Source organism: Girardinichthys multiradiatus, chromosome 22 (assembly GCF_021462225.1).
Source record: "Girardinichthys multiradiatus isolate DD_20200921_A chromosome 22, DD_fGirMul_XY1, whole genome shotgun sequence".
In the NCBI taxonomy this organism is placed as follows: Eukaryota; Metazoa; Chordata; class Actinopteri; order Cyprinodontiformes; family Goodeidae; genus Girardinichthys; species Girardinichthys multiradiatus.
The window spans coordinates 3,949,267-3,967,299 of NC_061814.1; the positions used below are offsets into that span (position 1 = coordinate 3,949,267).

An 18,033-nucleotide genomic window follows, 5' to 3' on the forward strand; every position below is an offset into this window, starting at 1 on the left:
AACGGACTAGATTTCACTATATTAATAAATACACGCATATATTTATATATGCACGTGCATATATTAGCAGTTGTTTCCATGAGATCAATTAGATCAGTTACTGAGTTAATTAAGGTATTATAAACCGAGCAATTAAACATTAAATGCACCAAACTAAGCAACAAATATAGCTTTGCTGCACTCAGTGAACTCACCCATTGTAGAACAAAACACATTAAAAATATCTGAACAGCATCGCTATTGACTCTGCTTCAACATTCTCCTTTGTCTGGAATATATCACAACCTCTGACATCATCAGGTTTTTTTATAGCGGGTTGCTGGCTAGTCACAACTGGCTGTGCTTGGTGGGACAAGCCCATCAGTCCCTCAGTTTTACGGCTCTGATCCAGGCAGCTCTGATCCTCTTCACTTCAGGAAATTAGTGCAGACTAACGGCTGCTGTCGTAGTATTGCTGCCACCACCAGCAATGCACAGTTTCACCATATTAATGCTGTTTTTAATGCAACTTGGCTTCTAGCCCTAACAGTTTATAATTGACGCTCACATAATGTATGACCGGAAACTTCCCCTTTCACATCATTTCCGAGCAACTTTGGAATTTGGCAAAATTTAACTACGAAATATGTTTATATTAATGTCTTTCTGCTTTATGTTCATAGTAAAAATACACCCCTGATAATGAGTAGTTTGTATAGCTGCTGGGAAAATGAAATTCATTATGTCTGTTTTTTCTTTCTTTTTATTTTTAACATGTCCTATCTGGCAGAGTAGCACTTAGAATTGTTGTCTCAGTGCCATGAAGAAGCCCAACAGATTTACTATCACAAGTGGGGCATTAAGGATGAACAAAAAGGAAAAAGGGAGAGAAGGACAAAAGAATAGAGAAGAGAAAGAAGGATGAAGAGAGTGCAATATTGACCCTAAAGTAAGCCAGAGTAAGCCAGCACACACCAAAGCACCCAGCCCCAGATATTGAGAACCACCAATAAACTAGAACGCAGAGACACCAGCCACCGGCAGGGAGAGTGGCGGGGAGGAAATAGGCCCCACATTTGACGGGGGCCTAAGCTGATCCGGGAGAGGGAGCAGCCCAAAAACAGGCGCACACAGTCACAGTGCTCTGGTACTTGGGTGAGAGGCGGTTCAACCCTGAACCACTCACAGAACTTGAAAACTCGGGATGGAGGCAGGTTCGTCTTTCAACCCCTCTTGGAACTCTGGAACTTGGGAAAGAGACCTATCAGCTAGCTGAGGCTCTGTAATTTGTCCGTCTTGGCTGCCGGCTGAAACACGGGAGCCTTGGCTGCCGGCTGAAACTCGGGAGCCTTGGCTGCCGGCTGAAACTCGGGAGCCTTGGCTGACGGCTGAAACTCGGGAGCCTTGGCTGCCGGCTGAAACTCGGGAGCCTTGGCTGCCGGCTGAAACACGGCAGCCTTGGCTGCCGGCTGAAACTCGGGAGCCTTGGCTGCCGGCTGAAACACGGGAGCCTTGGCTGCCGGCTGAAACTCGGGAGCCTTGGCTGCTCTGGTGACCCGGGCCACGCCCCCCTCTCTCGCTAGGAGTCACCAGAAGACGAGGTTGGGTCCCGGAGAGGAACGGAGCTCCAGCAATGGCGGCGTCCCGGCCGAGAAGAAAAGCCTGCAGAAAACTAGGTGATGGCTGAGGCCGCTGCTAGATACCCCAGTTAACAGCAAAGGGAGAGTAACTACAGGTCCTTCTCAAAAAATTTGCATATTGTGATAAAGTTCATTATTTTCCATAATGTAATGATGAAAATTTAACATTCATATATTTTAGATTCATTGCACACTAACTGAAATATTTCAGGTCTTTCATTGTCTTAATATGGATGATTTTGGCATACAGCTCATGAAAACCCAAAATTTCTATCTCACAAAATTAGCATATTTCATCCAACCAATAAAAGAAAAGTGTTTTTAATACAAAAAACGTCAACCTTCAAATAATCATGTACAGTTATGCACTCAATACTTGGTCGGGAATCCTTTGGCAGAAATGACTGCTTCAATGCGGCGTGGCATGGAGGCAATCAGCCTGTGGCACTGCTGAGGTCTTATGGAGGCCCAGGATGCTTCGATAGCGGCCTTTAGCTCATCCAGAGTGTTGGGTCTTGAGTCTCTCAACGTTCTCTTCACAATATCCCACAGATTCTCTATGGGGTTCAGGTCAGGAGAGTTGGCAGGCCAATTGAGCACAGTTATACCATGGTCAGTAAACCATTTACCAGTGGTTTTGGCACTGTGAGCAGGTGCCAGGTCGTGCTGAAAAATGAAATCTTCATCTCCATAAAGCTTTTCAGCAGATGGAAGCATGAAGTGCTCCAAAATCTCCTGATAGCTAGCTGCATTGACCCTGCCCTTGATAAAACACAGTGGACCAACACTAGCAGCTGACACGGCACCCCAGACCATCACTGACTGTGGGTACTTGACACTGGACTTCTGGCATTTTGGCATTTCCTTCTCCCCAGTCTTTCTCCAGACTCTGGCACCTTGATTTCCGAATGACATGCAGAATTTGCTTTCATCCGAAAAAAGTACTTTGGACCACTGAGCAACAGTCCAGTGCTGCTTCTCTGTAGCCGAGGTCTGGGGAATGCGGCACCTGTAGCCCATTTCCTGCACACGCCTGTGCACGGTGGCTCTGGATGTTTCTACTCCAGACTCAGTCCACTGCTTCCGCAGGTCCCCCAAGGTCTGGAATCGGCCCTTCTCCACAATCTTCCTCAGGGTCCGGTCACCTCTTCTCGATGTGCAGCGTTTTCTGCCACACTTTTTCCTTCCCACAGACTTCCCACTGAGGTGCCTTGATACAGCACTCTGGAAACAGCCTATTCGTTCAGAAATTTCTTTCTGTGTCTTACCCTCTTGCTTGAGGGTGTCAATAGTGGCCTTCTGGACAGCAGTCAGGTTGGCAGTCTTACCCATGATTGGGGTTTTGAGTGATGAACCAAGCTGGGAGTTTTAAATCTTTTGCAGGTGTTTAGAGTTAACTCGTTGATTCAGATGATTCAGACCCTTTTAATGATATGCTAATTTTGTGAGATAGGAATTTTGGGTTTTCATGAGCTGTATGCCAAAATCATCCGTATTAAGACAATAAAAGACCTGAAATATTTCAGTTAGTGTGCAATGAATCTAAAATATATGAATGTTAAATTTTCATCATGACATTATGGAAAATAATGAACTTTATCACAATATGCTAATTTTTTGAGAAGCACCTGTAGTTGTGTTTCATGTTATTTTGCTGAATTACAACAACACAGTTCCGCTCGAAAAAACCATGTATGACCAGAGATTTCACATACACTACACAAGAGCGCATGCACGCTTACCTACAAAACAGAGCGGTTGCCCAGGAGATTGTTGCGTTTAATGGACTGGGAGATTTTACACAGGTGGTGCACAGACATAAAAAGCAGGTGCTTGCATTAGGACAGGACGAACAATAAATCACTTACCATCTACAGACTTTCAAATAAAAACCGCGAAAACAACCGAACTGTCAATTGTTTAATTAAAATGAAAAAAAAACAACTGGGTAACAATAACAAAAGGGATCTAAGGCCAAATGGGAAAGGGAACTAATAAACTAGAATAACACCGCAAGAATAAATAAACCTAACTAACAATGAATAAGTACAGAAATACTAAGTGAAAAACTAAACAAGAAAAACCAAAGAAGGAAAAGAGAACTGTACTAATAATAATAACCAGAGGAGAAAACCATTCTAAGTAATAAATAAATGAGAAAGCAACCACCAAGGGTACTATGGGCAAGGGGAAAAACAACTACTAAAACTAGAGGGCAGGAGAGGGAACAAAACTAACATCAGGATGACAGAAGGAATAAACAAACATAACTACTAAACCCAAACGAATAGAAACACCTAACTGAAAAAGTAAACAAACACAAAACCCAAAATGGCAGATTCTGTCAGTCTCCAGTGATTCTTCGTTTAAAATGAAAAAAAAAAAACTAAAGATGAAAGAACACGTAAATGAGTTACGCCTTGGTCACACTGAACGCAATGTAGCTGCGGTCGTGCTGCAGAAAGCCACTGCGCTGCGGTCAGTCCGGCCCAGTTACTGCTCCGGCTGCAGAAACGTGGGTTCGTGGGTACACGTGAACTTCTTCGTGTGAACTTATGTTAAGAGCTTTGTTTTCAAGTAGAAATTAACAAATGCAGTCCAGACCGATTACAAACTATTAAGTGTTCCCTTTATTTTTTCAGCAGTATATATATATATATATATATATATATATATATATATATATATATATACAACACCAGAACATGACTACTGTATGCAGGCGAGTATAATATTATAGATGTGATTAATGTTTGAGGGGTATAACTAATTGTCATATTTTGTGAGCACCATCTTCTAATTCTGCATATTCCTGATTACATTCCTGATTACTGATGTGGTCCAGCCAGCCCTTTAAACTTGATGATGTGGAAAGAGGCATCACAAACATCTGCAGACCACCTGTGTGATGCTTCGCTCACCATCCAGAAAGACAAACCACAGGTCTCAGTTGCAGCATCCCATCCAAGTCTCTGACCTTGTGTGAGATTTAGCCACATCTCCAGAGACTTTCTGTTCAGAAAGACATCTGCCTTTTTGTTCTGTTCAAGATGTTTTTCCAGGAACTGGTCACTCAGGTTGATCCTGTTGTCTCCATTGTAAATACTTGTACATAGTTTTATTTTATGCCTTTTGTCTTGTAATCTTGATCTGTTTGAATGTGGTTTTTTTCCACATTCTGTTTAAAATGCTATTTGTAATTTTCAAAATAAACTCTGTTTAGAAATTTAAATGAAGTTGATGTATTGTTAGGTCAAATGGAAATAAAATACATTGGTGACAAAAACAATATTGAAATTTATTAGAACAGCTTAAAACTTTAAGAAACTATCTGAACAAAACGTATTTATTTCTTATATAGCACTTTATTTCAGTACCATTCTTTCTAAGATGGAAAACAGTCTGTCCATTCTCTGTACCCTCATGTCCTCCCTGATCAAATCCATCATCTCTGTCCCTCTTTCTTTTCTGACCCCTTCCTGCTGGCGACGCAGTATCCCGTAGAGCGCCGCAACTCCGCTTGCCAGGAGCTCAATGAACCTCGGATCGATGAAAGATGGTGAAAAAATCCCAAGAGAGGACTCTCTGATGTTGAGAAGTTCCTCTCTACTGAATGAGACCACAGAACTGTGGCTCGAAAGACATAAAAACACACAAAATACAAAAACAAAGAGAGAGCGAAGCTCCGAGGCTGCCATCGTAGGCTCCATCTTGACTTCAGGGTGTGAAGGGGGTGGATCCCTGCTTGACCGAGCCGGCAGCGTTTTAATAATTTACTGTTGTTTATTTGTTTATTGTAGGAGAATATCTCTCTTTTCTCTCGGTTTTTCCACCATCTTCTCTGCTTAAGACACTTGGCAATGCACTGACCATATTAAAAGACTATGTGAAATCATAGGTCATGTTTACACTTTTATCAGTTTCAGTGTCTTTAGTCTTTCTAGTATTTATAGAGACCTGCTGAAACTCAGACCATGTGTTCTGGACATGAAAACTCATACAGGGCATACAGGATATCAAACACTTTGAAGGAGAACAAATAGATCCACCTTGTTGCTTTCCTGACATCGCGAGTTATTTCATATCCATTTTTTCTCTCAAACAAAAGTATGACAACATAGCAAGTGTAATTTATTTTGTCGCACTCCCTGAAGCTCAGTTTGGATTTCAAATAAACTATCATCGTGCTTCAGTTCTGCTCATTTCCAAACAGATAAGACAGACAAAAGAAGGTGGGAAAATGGTTTAAGGGAAGGGCAGGAACAAGGGCAAGCCTCGGCAGGAACACAAGCCAGGACCTTTAGATAGATGTAGGTCAAACCTAGAGGTGAAATAAAAAGCTGGGGATGTCACCATTATATTCCTACAAATGTTGGATGTTGCTGCAAAAGAAGAACATTCTCTATAGTGGCTTGGCATACGTCTTGTATTAAGAAAAATATAAAGCTATTATGTGGGTTGACAAATTATTTCAGAATTTAGTAGACGCAACTGCAAAGGCAGCATCCAAAATACAACTGTGTTTAGCCCTGTAACATCAAAGAACTTCAGATTGATTGACTTTAACATTTTTCATTAAATACAATAATGTAAAATATTGACTAAAGAGGATGAGCCCAGACTATTAAGAACCTTAAAAAAATAATGATAAAATCTTGCAATACATCTTGTAATGGACAAGAAGCCAGTTGAGTGAGGCCAACAGTCAGTTCTATGTTTTGATTTTCTTGTTCTTGTCAAAAGAAAAGCAGGCAGCAGGACAGTTGTCCTGACAGTCAGGAGGTTGTGATTTTAATTAGCTATTGATTTGTATATCAAGTTGTTCAGGATAACTTTGGCTCATTAGGATGAGGTTTTATCTTGCAATCAGAAACTTATGGATTCAAATCCAGTTTCCTCCCTGGGAAATACCCCAACCCTAAGTTGCCGTACAATCTGCCTACTGGTATGTGAATGTGTTTAGTGTGACTGAGTGAATGTTGCTCTAGTGTAAAAAAATCTGTACACTTATCCTAGGTAAACGTGTATTTGTATGTTGATAGATGAAGGTAACTTGTAGTAGCTATAAAAATAATCTGGTCAATAAGACAAGAAAAGCTATACCATAAATTTTATTAGGAAATAAGACAAGCATCTCTCAACAAATATGACAGGCCGTGGCAAAACCAGGGGCAAGTCTACCCGGGGTTATTTAGAGTTATTTACAGATCCTGAAAAGTGGACTCTAAACTTTTCAATGATGTCAAATTTGTGGAATTCAAAAAAGAATTATAGATATGACCATTTGAATGTTGGGACTTTCCAAAGTACTTTAAGGAGTGGCTGCAAAGTTTTGTTAGAATCACCCTGGAAGCTGGGCGGTAACACAAGATGTTAATTTCGATAACTTTGTATAGCTTGCTGCAACACCTCCCCCAACAATGTTTGTCAACAGAAGCTCCAATGACTGAACTGTCATTGAACTCACAGCACTATTTTTCTATGTAAAGATAATTTACAGCAATGCATTACAATATTTGTGTGCATTTCATTTCAACATCTTTCAACTGTCCAAAACGGTAACACAACTACACAAGAAAAACTGAGTAAAAAACTTTACCTAAAACACTTGACATTTACAAAATTGAGAAATTTCAATTCTTCAGTTATTTTTTTATTTCTGCATGTTATCTGTGTCTGCAAATTGCATCATGACTGCAGCTAAATAGAGATATGGGCCAATAGTTTACACCTTTTGAAAAGGAGTTTCTGAACAGGGGGAATTCTGTGGAAATTCTGGGAAACAGGGGAAACAAAGGAAATATTTCTCTCAGATTTTAATATTTGACTGTTCAGGCTTTCGAGAACTTGTCGGCTTCACTGAAAATATATGATTTATTTTCAATATGATGCATCATAATATTTTTTTTTTTTTAAGTTATCAAACTCCCCCCATGTGAAACTGAAAGTTATTCCTACAGACTTTGATGCCTTAAATAGGTTGTCTTGGCATGTTTTCTTTTCGTTTGTTCCTTGGTGGATGTCATCGCTGAAGTTTCTACAGTACGCCGGTTTACTTCAAGATGTCTGATGATTCTCATGTCCTGCCACTACCATTCTGTTTCTAAAGAATCCATCCGTATGTTGTACGTTAGAGCTGGAGAAGGTTTGCTAAAGGACTGTGTCCCAAGTGAGGAATTCTCCTTTCTTCTCCCATAGCATTTACTGCCAAAGTTACAGATCTTCTCCGTTTCGCCATCTCCGTTTTCTTCAAATGTTGTGATGGCAATAGCTTCTGATATCTTACGTTCTAGCTCCTCTGTCGCCAGTCCAAGCTTTCTTTGTCATCCTCATCTTGGGTTAACGTCAGTTGGAAACTAGGAATGTTCTCCAAATTTATGCAGTCACTATCAACAATGTCTTCCGCTTCATCTCCTTCTCATTCAGAATCTGAAGAGAGTCCAGTGTCGTCATCAGTCCTGATGAACTTGAACTCTGGCCGCAGTTCAGTTCTTGGACGTTCAGCTTGGTCCATCTTGCAGAAACACTTTCTTTTTCAAATTGCAGCTGCTTTAAGTAGCCATGTGCTTATTTTAAGCACACAGTTTATTGGCCGATACGCATCACAAAAGAAACAAAAAACAAAAAACAAAAACAACCCATACAGGGCGGGTGGAGGGCTTTCTCCACCCACCAGAAACACAAGCAGAAACCAAGGCACAAGGTTCAGGCGGGCGACGAGGAGGTCGTCTCAAGCAGGCACAAAGTTCAACTGTGATCAAGAACCTAGTGTTCAAGAACCAGGGCGGCCGGCAAAGATGTGGATGCCGACAGAGGCGTAGAGACTGGTCCAGAGGTTAGCGACGAAGGAACAAGAGTCTGGCCGACCGCGGAAGAAAACGTGGAGACCAGAAGTGGCGATGAAGACGAGGACCTAGAGGCTGGCAGAGACATGGAGAACGTGGAGGCCGGCAACGGCATTGAAGATGTGGAGGCCAGCAGAGACGTAGAGACCGTGGAGGCCGGCGAACCCTCAGAGGCTGAAGCAGAGCCTGGCGAACTCTCAGAGGCTGAAGCAGAGCCTTGCGATCTCTCAGAGGCTGAGGCAGAGCCGACGGGACCCTTGGAGAACTCGAACCCCTCGCCTCTGGGTTCAGAGGCCAAGACAAGGACACGTTTTTCCTTGAACCGCTCAGGAACAGGATCTGGTGGAGGTCCGTCCTTGAACCACTCAGGAACAGGCTCAGGCGGCGGTTCGTCCTCAAACCCCTGGTCTCCGGATTCAGAAGCCAAGACGAGGATGAGTTTCTCCCCGAACCGCTCAGAAACAGGATCCGGCGGCGCTTTGTCCTCGAACCCCTCGTCTCTCGGTTCAGAGTCCAAGACAAGGACGAGTTTCTCTTTGAACCCCTCAGGAACAGGATCCGGTAGTGGTTTGTCCTTGAACCCCTCGTCTTGCGGTTCAGAAATTAGGATGAGGACCACTCTCTCAGTGAACCCCTGGAAGACCTTGAGACCAGACCTTGAGGCGTCGCCGGGAACCTCAGTGACGAGAGCAGGAGTTGAGGCGTCAGCAAAACCCTCAGTGGTGAGAGCAGGACCTGAGGTGTCGTGGAGACTCTCAGTGGCGTGAGCAGGACCTGAGGCGTCAGCCAGACCCTCAGTGGTGACAGCAGGACGTGAGGCATCGTGGAGACCCTCAGTGGCGTGAGCAGGACCTGAGGCGCCACGTAGACCCTCAGTGGCGAGAGCAGGACCTGTGGCATTGCCGAGACCCTCAGTGGCGTGAGCAGGGGCTGATGCATCAATGAGACCCTCAGTGGCGAGAGCAGGACCTGTGACGTCACCGAGACCCTCAGTGGCGTGAGCAGGGGCTGAGGCATCAGCGGGACCCCCAATGACTTGAGCTGAGGCGTCGGCCGGACCCCCAATGACCTGAGCCGAGGCGTCGGCCGGTCCCCCAATGACTTGAGCCGAGGCGTCGGCCAGACCCCCGATGACTTGACCCGAGGTGTCCACTGTACCCCCGATGACTTGAGCCAAGGCGTCCCTCTTCCGACGTCCTCTGCAACATGTGGAGGAGGTTGAGGCAGACTTGGGCTGTACAATGGCGGCGCTCTGGAGACATGACGTGGACTGAGCTGCCGCTTTGTTCTGGAAACACGGCGACTGCTGAGCTGCAGCACCGCTCTGGAGCCTTGCCGAGGGCAGCTCATCAGCACCGCGCTGGAGATCTGGCATGGGCTGTGCTGCAGCACCGCTCTGGAGACCTGGCATGAACCGAGCTGCAGCACCGCTCTCGAGACCTGGCATGGGCTGATCTGCAGCTTTGCTCTGGAGACTAGGAGAGGATGGAGGTGGGTGGCAGTAAAACTGCCTTACTGCTGCCTCGTAATCTTCCTCCATCTCTTTGACCTTGGCCTTAAGCTCAGGAGAGGAATGCAAAAGGCTGATCCACCTAAAGCTTTTAAGCTGGCGTCCATATAACCTCAACTGCTCCTCCAGCTCGTCTGGTGTTGCCATGGAAACCTGGGCTGGAACGAGCGAAGATGGCATGGGCGGTTCCACAGCGAGCCTGGGTGACGGTGCTGTGGCAGACGAAGATGTGGGAATACTCAATGCAGCCCTCACGTCAGCGGGCATGGGACCTACTTCCTCTCCGGCCGAACAGCAGCATGTCGCTCCACGCCCGCGTTTCTTGCGGCAAGAGGAAAACAGCGGCTTCACTTCCAGATCAGGGTGCACAACCAGGGGAGCAGGCGGAGAACGTCGCTGAACCGCCTCACGCTCCATCTGCTCCAGCAGTAGTGGAGAGGGTAGAACCTCCAGATTGGTCGGCAGATGTTTCACCTCCTCCTCCATCTGCTGCTGAACCCAGCGATTACGGGCGTTCTCCTGCCTTCCGTCCGAGGTCCATGTTTGGTGGAAACATTCTGTCATGGCTTGTGTAGCGGAGGACCCCGGAATGCAGACGGACAGGAACCATCAGTGGTGAGTAACCAGATCTAATATAACAATGATATTCACTGACAGGTGGTGGCAGAAGCAGGCGTGGACAGGCAGGAAAAACAGGCTTGGCGTGAACAATGATCCATGAACTGTGAACTGTGAATGTTTCCGCGAGGAGTAAACATAACGGCAGAGTATATATAGGACATGACACAAGAGAAGCAGGAAGACTGATTGACATGGTGCAGGTGAACCGAATAAAGTTAATTGATAACAGACAGGAGAGAACAAAACGTGACTGGAGCAAACACAACTAGAAAAACATGAATCTAAAGCATAACCAGTTCCAAAAACCTAACTTTACAAAACATGAACTAGAAGACAAAACTAAAGCATGACCAGGAAAATAATAAACAGAAGCATGATTCAAAACCTAGAAATAATGATAAAAACCCAAAAAACACCCACTAATCATGACATTATGGCCTTTTCAATTATCAATGAAACAATCTTTATATGCATTACAGCAATCAATCCCTTAATTACCATCCAGCTTTTTGCAAGTTTCTATGAGTATTTTGACATTTCCTATATTAAAAGTAATATTTGAGGTTCCTGTATGTGGGCTGAGAAGCTGTTTTCAGCAAAATAGACCTGAACCACTGAATAGAGGCACTTCAGTCTAAAAGCACCAAAACAGCCAAGGTCCAGGAGTCCACAGTTAAAATAAAGTAAATGTACTGGATCTATGTCCTGCTTCTCTAGTATTACGAAAATATGAAGCCACTTTAAAAATGAAATATGTGGGTGTGAGTGCGCTCAATGGCACCAAGAGGGAGGGTATTTTATTACCCTAACCTCTGGTGCCTGTGCTCACCTCTAAGGGTGCCTGCGCTCACCTCTAAGGGTTAAGTTGCATATAGACATTCAGGGTTCTGAGTGGGGTGGGGGGGCATTTTGCTTTTTAAATGCACACTACAACAACACGCAACAACACCACATATGGGTGGGCGGAGGTAGGCTTGGGGTCTTTTCACACCCTCGTTTGCTGTTTGCCGTCTGGGGTCAGAGGCCGGGAGAGGGAACGGGCCTTCTGGTCGAGATCTGGGCTGGGGTTGAGGTTCAGGTTTTGGGGGTTGTCTGGTGCTGGGGCTAGCCCTCTCGGGATTGTTTGGATTGCCTTGGATCTTGGTCCCTGGCTTCAGTGCCCGGTCAGTCGGTTGGGGAGGCATCGGGCTCCGGCAAGGGGGTCTTGGCTGGGCAGTGTGCAGTGTTAATTGAGATGTGGCTTCGCTTTGATGGAGGGGCTGGCCAGCTTGCTTGGTGCAGTGTGGTGTGCAGTGCGGAAGGGTGGGTGGCTCCTCCGGGGTGTGGGTGCTGTGGTGGCCTTCCTCCAATGCTTCCTTCTGTGACTCTTGCCCCTGGCCGGGCGCAGGGCTACAGTTGGCAGTCAGGTGGGTGGGGCGGTGGAGCATGTCTTCTGCCCGCACTGGGGCGGCTGATGGGATGTGCTTCGCCTGGAGCGGTTGGCCTGCCCAGCCCGGTTACCTGGCTGGTGCATGTTTCCCTCTCACGGACTGATGTGCTGGGGCTGCTGAGGGTCGCTGAATGGTTGGGCGGGCCTGCCGGTGTGCTGCTCTGCTGGCTGTTGTGTCGAGGTGGAGGGCTAGGGGGTGGTGTGGGGGTCTGCAGCATGTGGGGTGAGGGGGTTGTGTCCTCTGGGATGTGGGGTCACCGGCATCTGGATCGGCCGAGTGGTGATTGTAGAGCTGAGCTGGATAATGTTTCTACCTGGGCTATTGTTTCAATGGCAGTGATGTGGTGTGTCTGTGTGGTTGCACGGGCGTGGTGGGGACGCCGGCCACTTGCCGGGTGCGTTTGTCCCGTCTTGGTGTGGGGTCGGGGGCTCCGTTGTGAGCTCAACGGTGTTGCGCCCTGTTGCGCCTGTGGGCGTGGGCTGGGGCGGCTTTGCGCGGGGCCCCTGCCTTGCTGTTGCGGCGCGCTATATGGTGGGGGTGGGACATGGCAAGGCAGCTTGGAGCGAGGCTGTGTGCTGAGTTTGCGCTGTGTGGGTGTTGCTTTGTCGGCTTTTCAGGAGGGGTCGGGGTCGCTCAGGTTCAGGCACGAGCCCGGGCTAGCCCCGGCTGGGTTCAGGTGCTGGGTTGCCTGTCTCCACCCCAGAGGGAAGGGGACCACCTCCTGGGTCCGGGGGCTGGTTGTCCCAATGGGGTATCGGCCGCTGGACCTGGGAGTATAGAGTATGTATGGGGAGTGTGAGTGAGTGTACAACGTCCATTGTTGTTTTTTCTTTACTTTGTGTGCGTGAGTATTTTTATGTGTATGCAGTAGGGTGGGAATGTGTGATTGTGTGTGCCTGTTTTTTGTGTCAGGTTGGGTCTTGGGCTGCTCCCTCTCCTGGATTAGTTTAGGCCCCCATCAAATGTGGGCCCTATTCCCTCCCCGCCACACTACCTGCCGGTGGTTGGTATCTCTGCCTGCCGGTGTACTTGTGGTTCTCGGTATCCAGGGCTGGGTGCTTTGGTGTGTGCTAGTTCATTTCCGGTGGCTGCTTGCCAGGGCCTGGACCCCCGGGCTGGGGCGGGCCTCTGCTTGAGGAGTGGTCCCGGATCCATGGCTGGATCTGCTCGGGCATAGACCGCTGCCAGCGGGGCCCATGGGCTGCAGCTCCCTGGAGTTTCTGCACTGTGGCTGCTGGGAGGTTCCCCTGGGATTCTCCCCTGCCCCGCTCTGGGGGGGTTACGGTAGTCCCTGCGTTGGTTCTCCTGGGGTTCCTGTGCTCTGGGGGGCCTTTTGAAGTCTGTAGCTCGGATCTCCTCCGTATCTGTCCCGGGTCCAAGGGGGTGGGCCTGTGGCTCCTCACACTCACTATTACAAATTTTTATGGAGAAACCTTGTATGCACATATGCGCGCTTACAATCAGACCCACAGGTGTTTAGATTCTGGTGTTAATAGATACACAAATGTTCCATATTGAGCTGCATTTACCACTAAATACAGTGCCTTGCGAAAGTACTCAGCCTCCTTGAACTTTTCAACCTCTTGCCACATTTCAGGCTTCAAACATAAAGATATAAAATTAAATTTTTTTGTTAAGAATCAACAACAAGTGGAACACAATCGTGAAGTGGAATGAAATTTATTGGATGTGTCAAACTTTTTTTAACAAATAGAGACTGAAAAGTGGGGGGTGCAATATTATTCGGCCCCTTTTCTTTCAGTGCAGCAAACTCACTCCTGAAGTTCAGTGAGGATCTCTGAATGTTCCAATGTTGTCCCAAATGACTGATGATGATAAATAGAATCCACCTGTGTGTAATCAAGTCTCCGTATAAATGCCCTTGCTCTGTAATAGTCTCAGGGTTCTGTTCAAAGCGCAGAGAGCATCATGAAGACCAAGGAACACACCAGGCAGGTCCGAGATACTGTTGTGGAGAAGTTTAAAGCCGGATTTGGATACAAAAAGATTTCCCAAGCTTTAAACATCCCAAGGAGCACTGTGCAAGCAATCATGTTGAAATGGAAGGAGTATCAGACCACTGCAAATCTACCAAAACCCGGCCATCCCTCTAAACTCTCATCTGGAACAAGGAAAAGACTGATCAGAGATGCAGCCAAGAGGCCCATGAACACTCTGGATGAACTGGAGAGATCTACAGCTGAGGTGGGAGAGTCTGTCCATAGGACAACAATCAGTCGTACACTGCACAAATCTGGCCTTTATGGAAGAGTGGCAAGAAGAAAGCCATTTCTCAAAGTTTCTTTTTATGAATATCAACCAGTGCTTTAAAGCGTTAGCGGTAATGCTCCATTTGTGAAAGTAAATCTGTTGGGCTTTGTCTTGACACTCAGACAACAACTCTGAGTGCTACTCTGCTGGACAGAACACAGAAGACGAAAAAAAAAAAGAAATATGAATGTCCATTTATACATGCGATTGAGGCACAGCCTGCTACCAGTGCTGTAGTTCTTACTTTAAAAAGTGGACGGCACTGCAGGTGAAGTCCATCTGTATCAAACAACTGATAGCAGAAGAGGAGTCTGACGTGCATTTCAAACACAACTCTAACTACAAAGTATTTCAAACATTTAGCAATTAGCAATAAAGGCTCTTTCTGTGTTTATTGCTCAGTACAGAAGTGAACAGCATATTTTTTGCACAGTATTACTTTTAATGTGATTCTTGACAGTACAGGCATGACACAAATCCCACATTAATGGTCTTGTTTCAGCACAGCAAACTATAGCTGTACAACCTCTAAATCTGCAGTGGTGAGTTCTGAGAGAACCGTGGACTTAGCCTAAAAATTTGAACAAGCACGCCTTACAGGTCCCCCTGAAGATAAGAAAAAATAAGAAAGATGGACACACAGTTGAAAAGATAAAGAAAAAACATAGAAATTATATCTAAATACAGCTGGTAAAAAAGATGGATGGATGGATGGATGAATGGATGGATGGATGGATGGATGGATGGATGGATGGATGGATGGATGGATGGATGGATGGATGGATGGATGGATGGATGGATGGATAGATAGATAGATAGATAGATAGATAGATAGATAGATAGATAGATAGATAGATAGATAGATAGATAGATAGATAGATAGATAGATAGATAGATAGATAGATAGATAGATAGATAGATAGATAGAGAGAGAAAAAAAAGAAGTAAAATATGTCCACCCAAAGGTCAAATATTTTAAAGCACTCATCATTCTAATTATTATAAGTAAAATAATGTAAGAAATAAAACATTCAAAAAAATTACCAAACAATTTTCAAATTCAGCTTTTCTTATACACTGATCAGTTAAGCAAAAGTTGGTACTAATATTTTAGTTACCTTTTAGTTACCTTTAGATACCTTGAGATCACTTTTATAAGTATGAAGACGCAAACTAACGATGACATACAAAGTCACAGCTCTAATAATAATACATAGTAATGCACTACATTTGTTACTGTAAAACCTGTGAGGGTACAGTAACTGCACATTCCATGTAGGCAATAAACTCTCTGGTTCATGCAGGGTTAACAGTTTTTAAAGCTAGCATTAATCCAGCCCCAATAATTTGTTCAGCTGAGTCAGAGCAGAATTTAGCTTGTTCTCCTCTGACACTCAGCCATTCTGAGACAGAGGCAGGTTGAGACACAGTTTGCTGAACCCATGCAACAGTACACTAATGTAATGTCATCCACAGCACTGAAGCTGTTTCATGAGATCCTCAGATGAAATGTTCAACTTTCAGGACACAGTTCAGGATGTTCACTCCACACACCTAACTGTCAAACCTATTACATGTCAACCAAAAACCAAAAAAACATCAGGTATGAAGGAGTGGCAGAACAACTAGAACACCCATGTATTTACTTAAAAAAACAGGTAAACTGTTTTATTGACTAGATTACATTTATGATAGAGCATGGTTGTGTGCACCCAGGACACTTGCTGTGTAAGTTGTGTGGAAGCGGAATATTAATTATTCCTATGTAAACTTGGCAGGATTAATATTTCTGAAAGGTCCTGCTTTTGGGGTAACAAATGTAAATAATAACCATTGTTAGCCTTCTAACCATATTTAGTGCAACATAGTGGACAATATGAAGACAGGGATAAACAGGTGATGATGTGGATTTGATGACAAAATGTTTATTTAAGTCGTTAGAGACTTGACTTGGAGTTGCACCTCAAAGACTTGAGACTTGACTTGGAAAAACGTACTTCTGAAAATCTCCAGTGTGTGTATGTGTTAAAAGCAACCAGAGTTAGGATTACTTACCTACTCTGAAGTTTGGAGCTGTCAGTGTGTCTGTGGTGTGGCCGTTCTCACTGATGATGGTGGTGGTGTTTCCCTTCTCACAGTTGTTGTGACATCTGCTTCCTATGCAGGTCACTTTGCAGATGGTGGGTGTGAAGACCACCTTGATCCTTCCTGTTTGGTTCCCCAGTGCTGCTGATAAAATGGCACAAACCAGGAGGAGGGAGAGCACAAAGAGTCTTGTTAGATCCATCAGAAGTTTAATGACTCTCAGGTTGAATCTTGTTACACTGAACTGCTGAGACTTCAGTCAAAACAGTGAACAAAACTATGTTGCCTTTAACATTTCTGGAAACCTTCAGAAAGTCTGTCCTCCTTCAATTGCTCATGCCTATCTGTTCCTCCTCCCTCTCAACTTAATCCAACGACGCCTCTGAAATGTGAATGAGAAGTAAGAAAAAAAGAAAATATGTGGGTGAGGTTAACAAACTAAACTCCGGGATGTTGTCCAGTTCTTCCTCGGACGCAAACTTGGTTTCAAAGTAGACAAAACAATGAACAAACTTCTGCTCTTGTGCACACAGTTCTCATTCTGCTGGTTTCTTTTCCTTCAATCTTTCATTTTGTTTGACTTCAGGTTTACCTAACTATCCTCAGAACTTCCTAACCTCACATGAAGACTGAATCGCTCACGTAATCCACTGCTAAAAGCCAGAACTAAAACCTCAAAGAGCTTATGAACTCATTCTGTCTGGAGCTTCTTTTCCCCACCCTCAAGAATGCCAGCCCAAAAAAACAAAAAGCAAGAAAAAAAGATAATTGAAGGCAAACACATTTACAACAACACTACATCATCTCACAGAATTTATCTCATAATTTGTCTTTCTACCCATTATTAACATAAAAGAGTCCTCTATTCCTTTGGCAAGTGTCTTTAAGTCTTTCTGTATTCTTCACTTCTCTGCATAATCAAAGATCTGTTCCCTTTGTGCTGATTGCTGGCATTTCTGTGCTGTATCCAAACCCATCTGCAAAGTGTACTGCCTCGTCAGGGCCTGTAAGCTGTTTCACATGTATGTGCATGCAATGTCTTATTGAAACTTTGATTGCTGCTTATGTTGAACTCTAAGAGGCCGCCGCGCTTTGAAGCTGTGTGTGTCTCACTGTGTTTGAAAAACCTGAGCGCAGACTCAGGTGAACTTAAATTTGGACTGCTAGAACCTCATGGTGGAATACTCACTATTCCTTTGTCTTCACTCTTCGTGTTTTTCCACTGGTTGCCGCCTAAAAGTTTTATGACCCTTTGTGTTTCATTGAGCTCCAACTTTGGGGGTTTTATGACTGCAGCCTGGTGGAGGCCGCTACGCAAGCTTCCCTCAGTACCATATTTTCTCTTGTTTTTGCCATAACTGCTGGTTTGACTTTCATACACACTCAATGTTGTTTTATCTTGTTTAGTTAGTTATTTTACCCCTTTTGTGTAGAATATTTGCATGCTTGATTAGGTGAAGATTATTGAATCAGAATAGCGAGGTGTATCATGGCTGTTGATTTCAAAAATATTCACATAGATAAAGAGAAAGCGTTTGTGTTTATTTTGAGCAAGAGTGATTTGTCTGTCAAAATAAGGTCAAAGTTCCCCCACCTTTGATGAAGCGGTTGATTAAACAGTGACATCTAGTAATAGTTATCAATTATTACTG

General features: G+C 44.8%; 1 protein-coding gene across 5 annotated transcripts in view; it reads right to left on the reverse strand.

Moving 5' to 3' along the window:
* Positions 1-18,033, reverse strand: part of ltbp1 (latent transforming growth factor beta binding protein 1) — a 260,233-nt gene that overhangs the window by 124,479 nt on the left and 117,721 nt on the right. For 4 of the 5 annotated variants that reach the window (XM_047351281.1, XM_047351283.1, XM_047351284.1 and 1 more), the window contains one exon: positions 16,352-16,525. In XM_047351281.1, coding sequence (XP_047207237.1) covers positions 16,352-16,525 — 174 coding nt within the window. The remainder of the gene's footprint in view (positions 1-16,351; positions 16,526-18,033) is intronic. The other variant, XM_047351282.1, reaches the window with a different exon arrangement.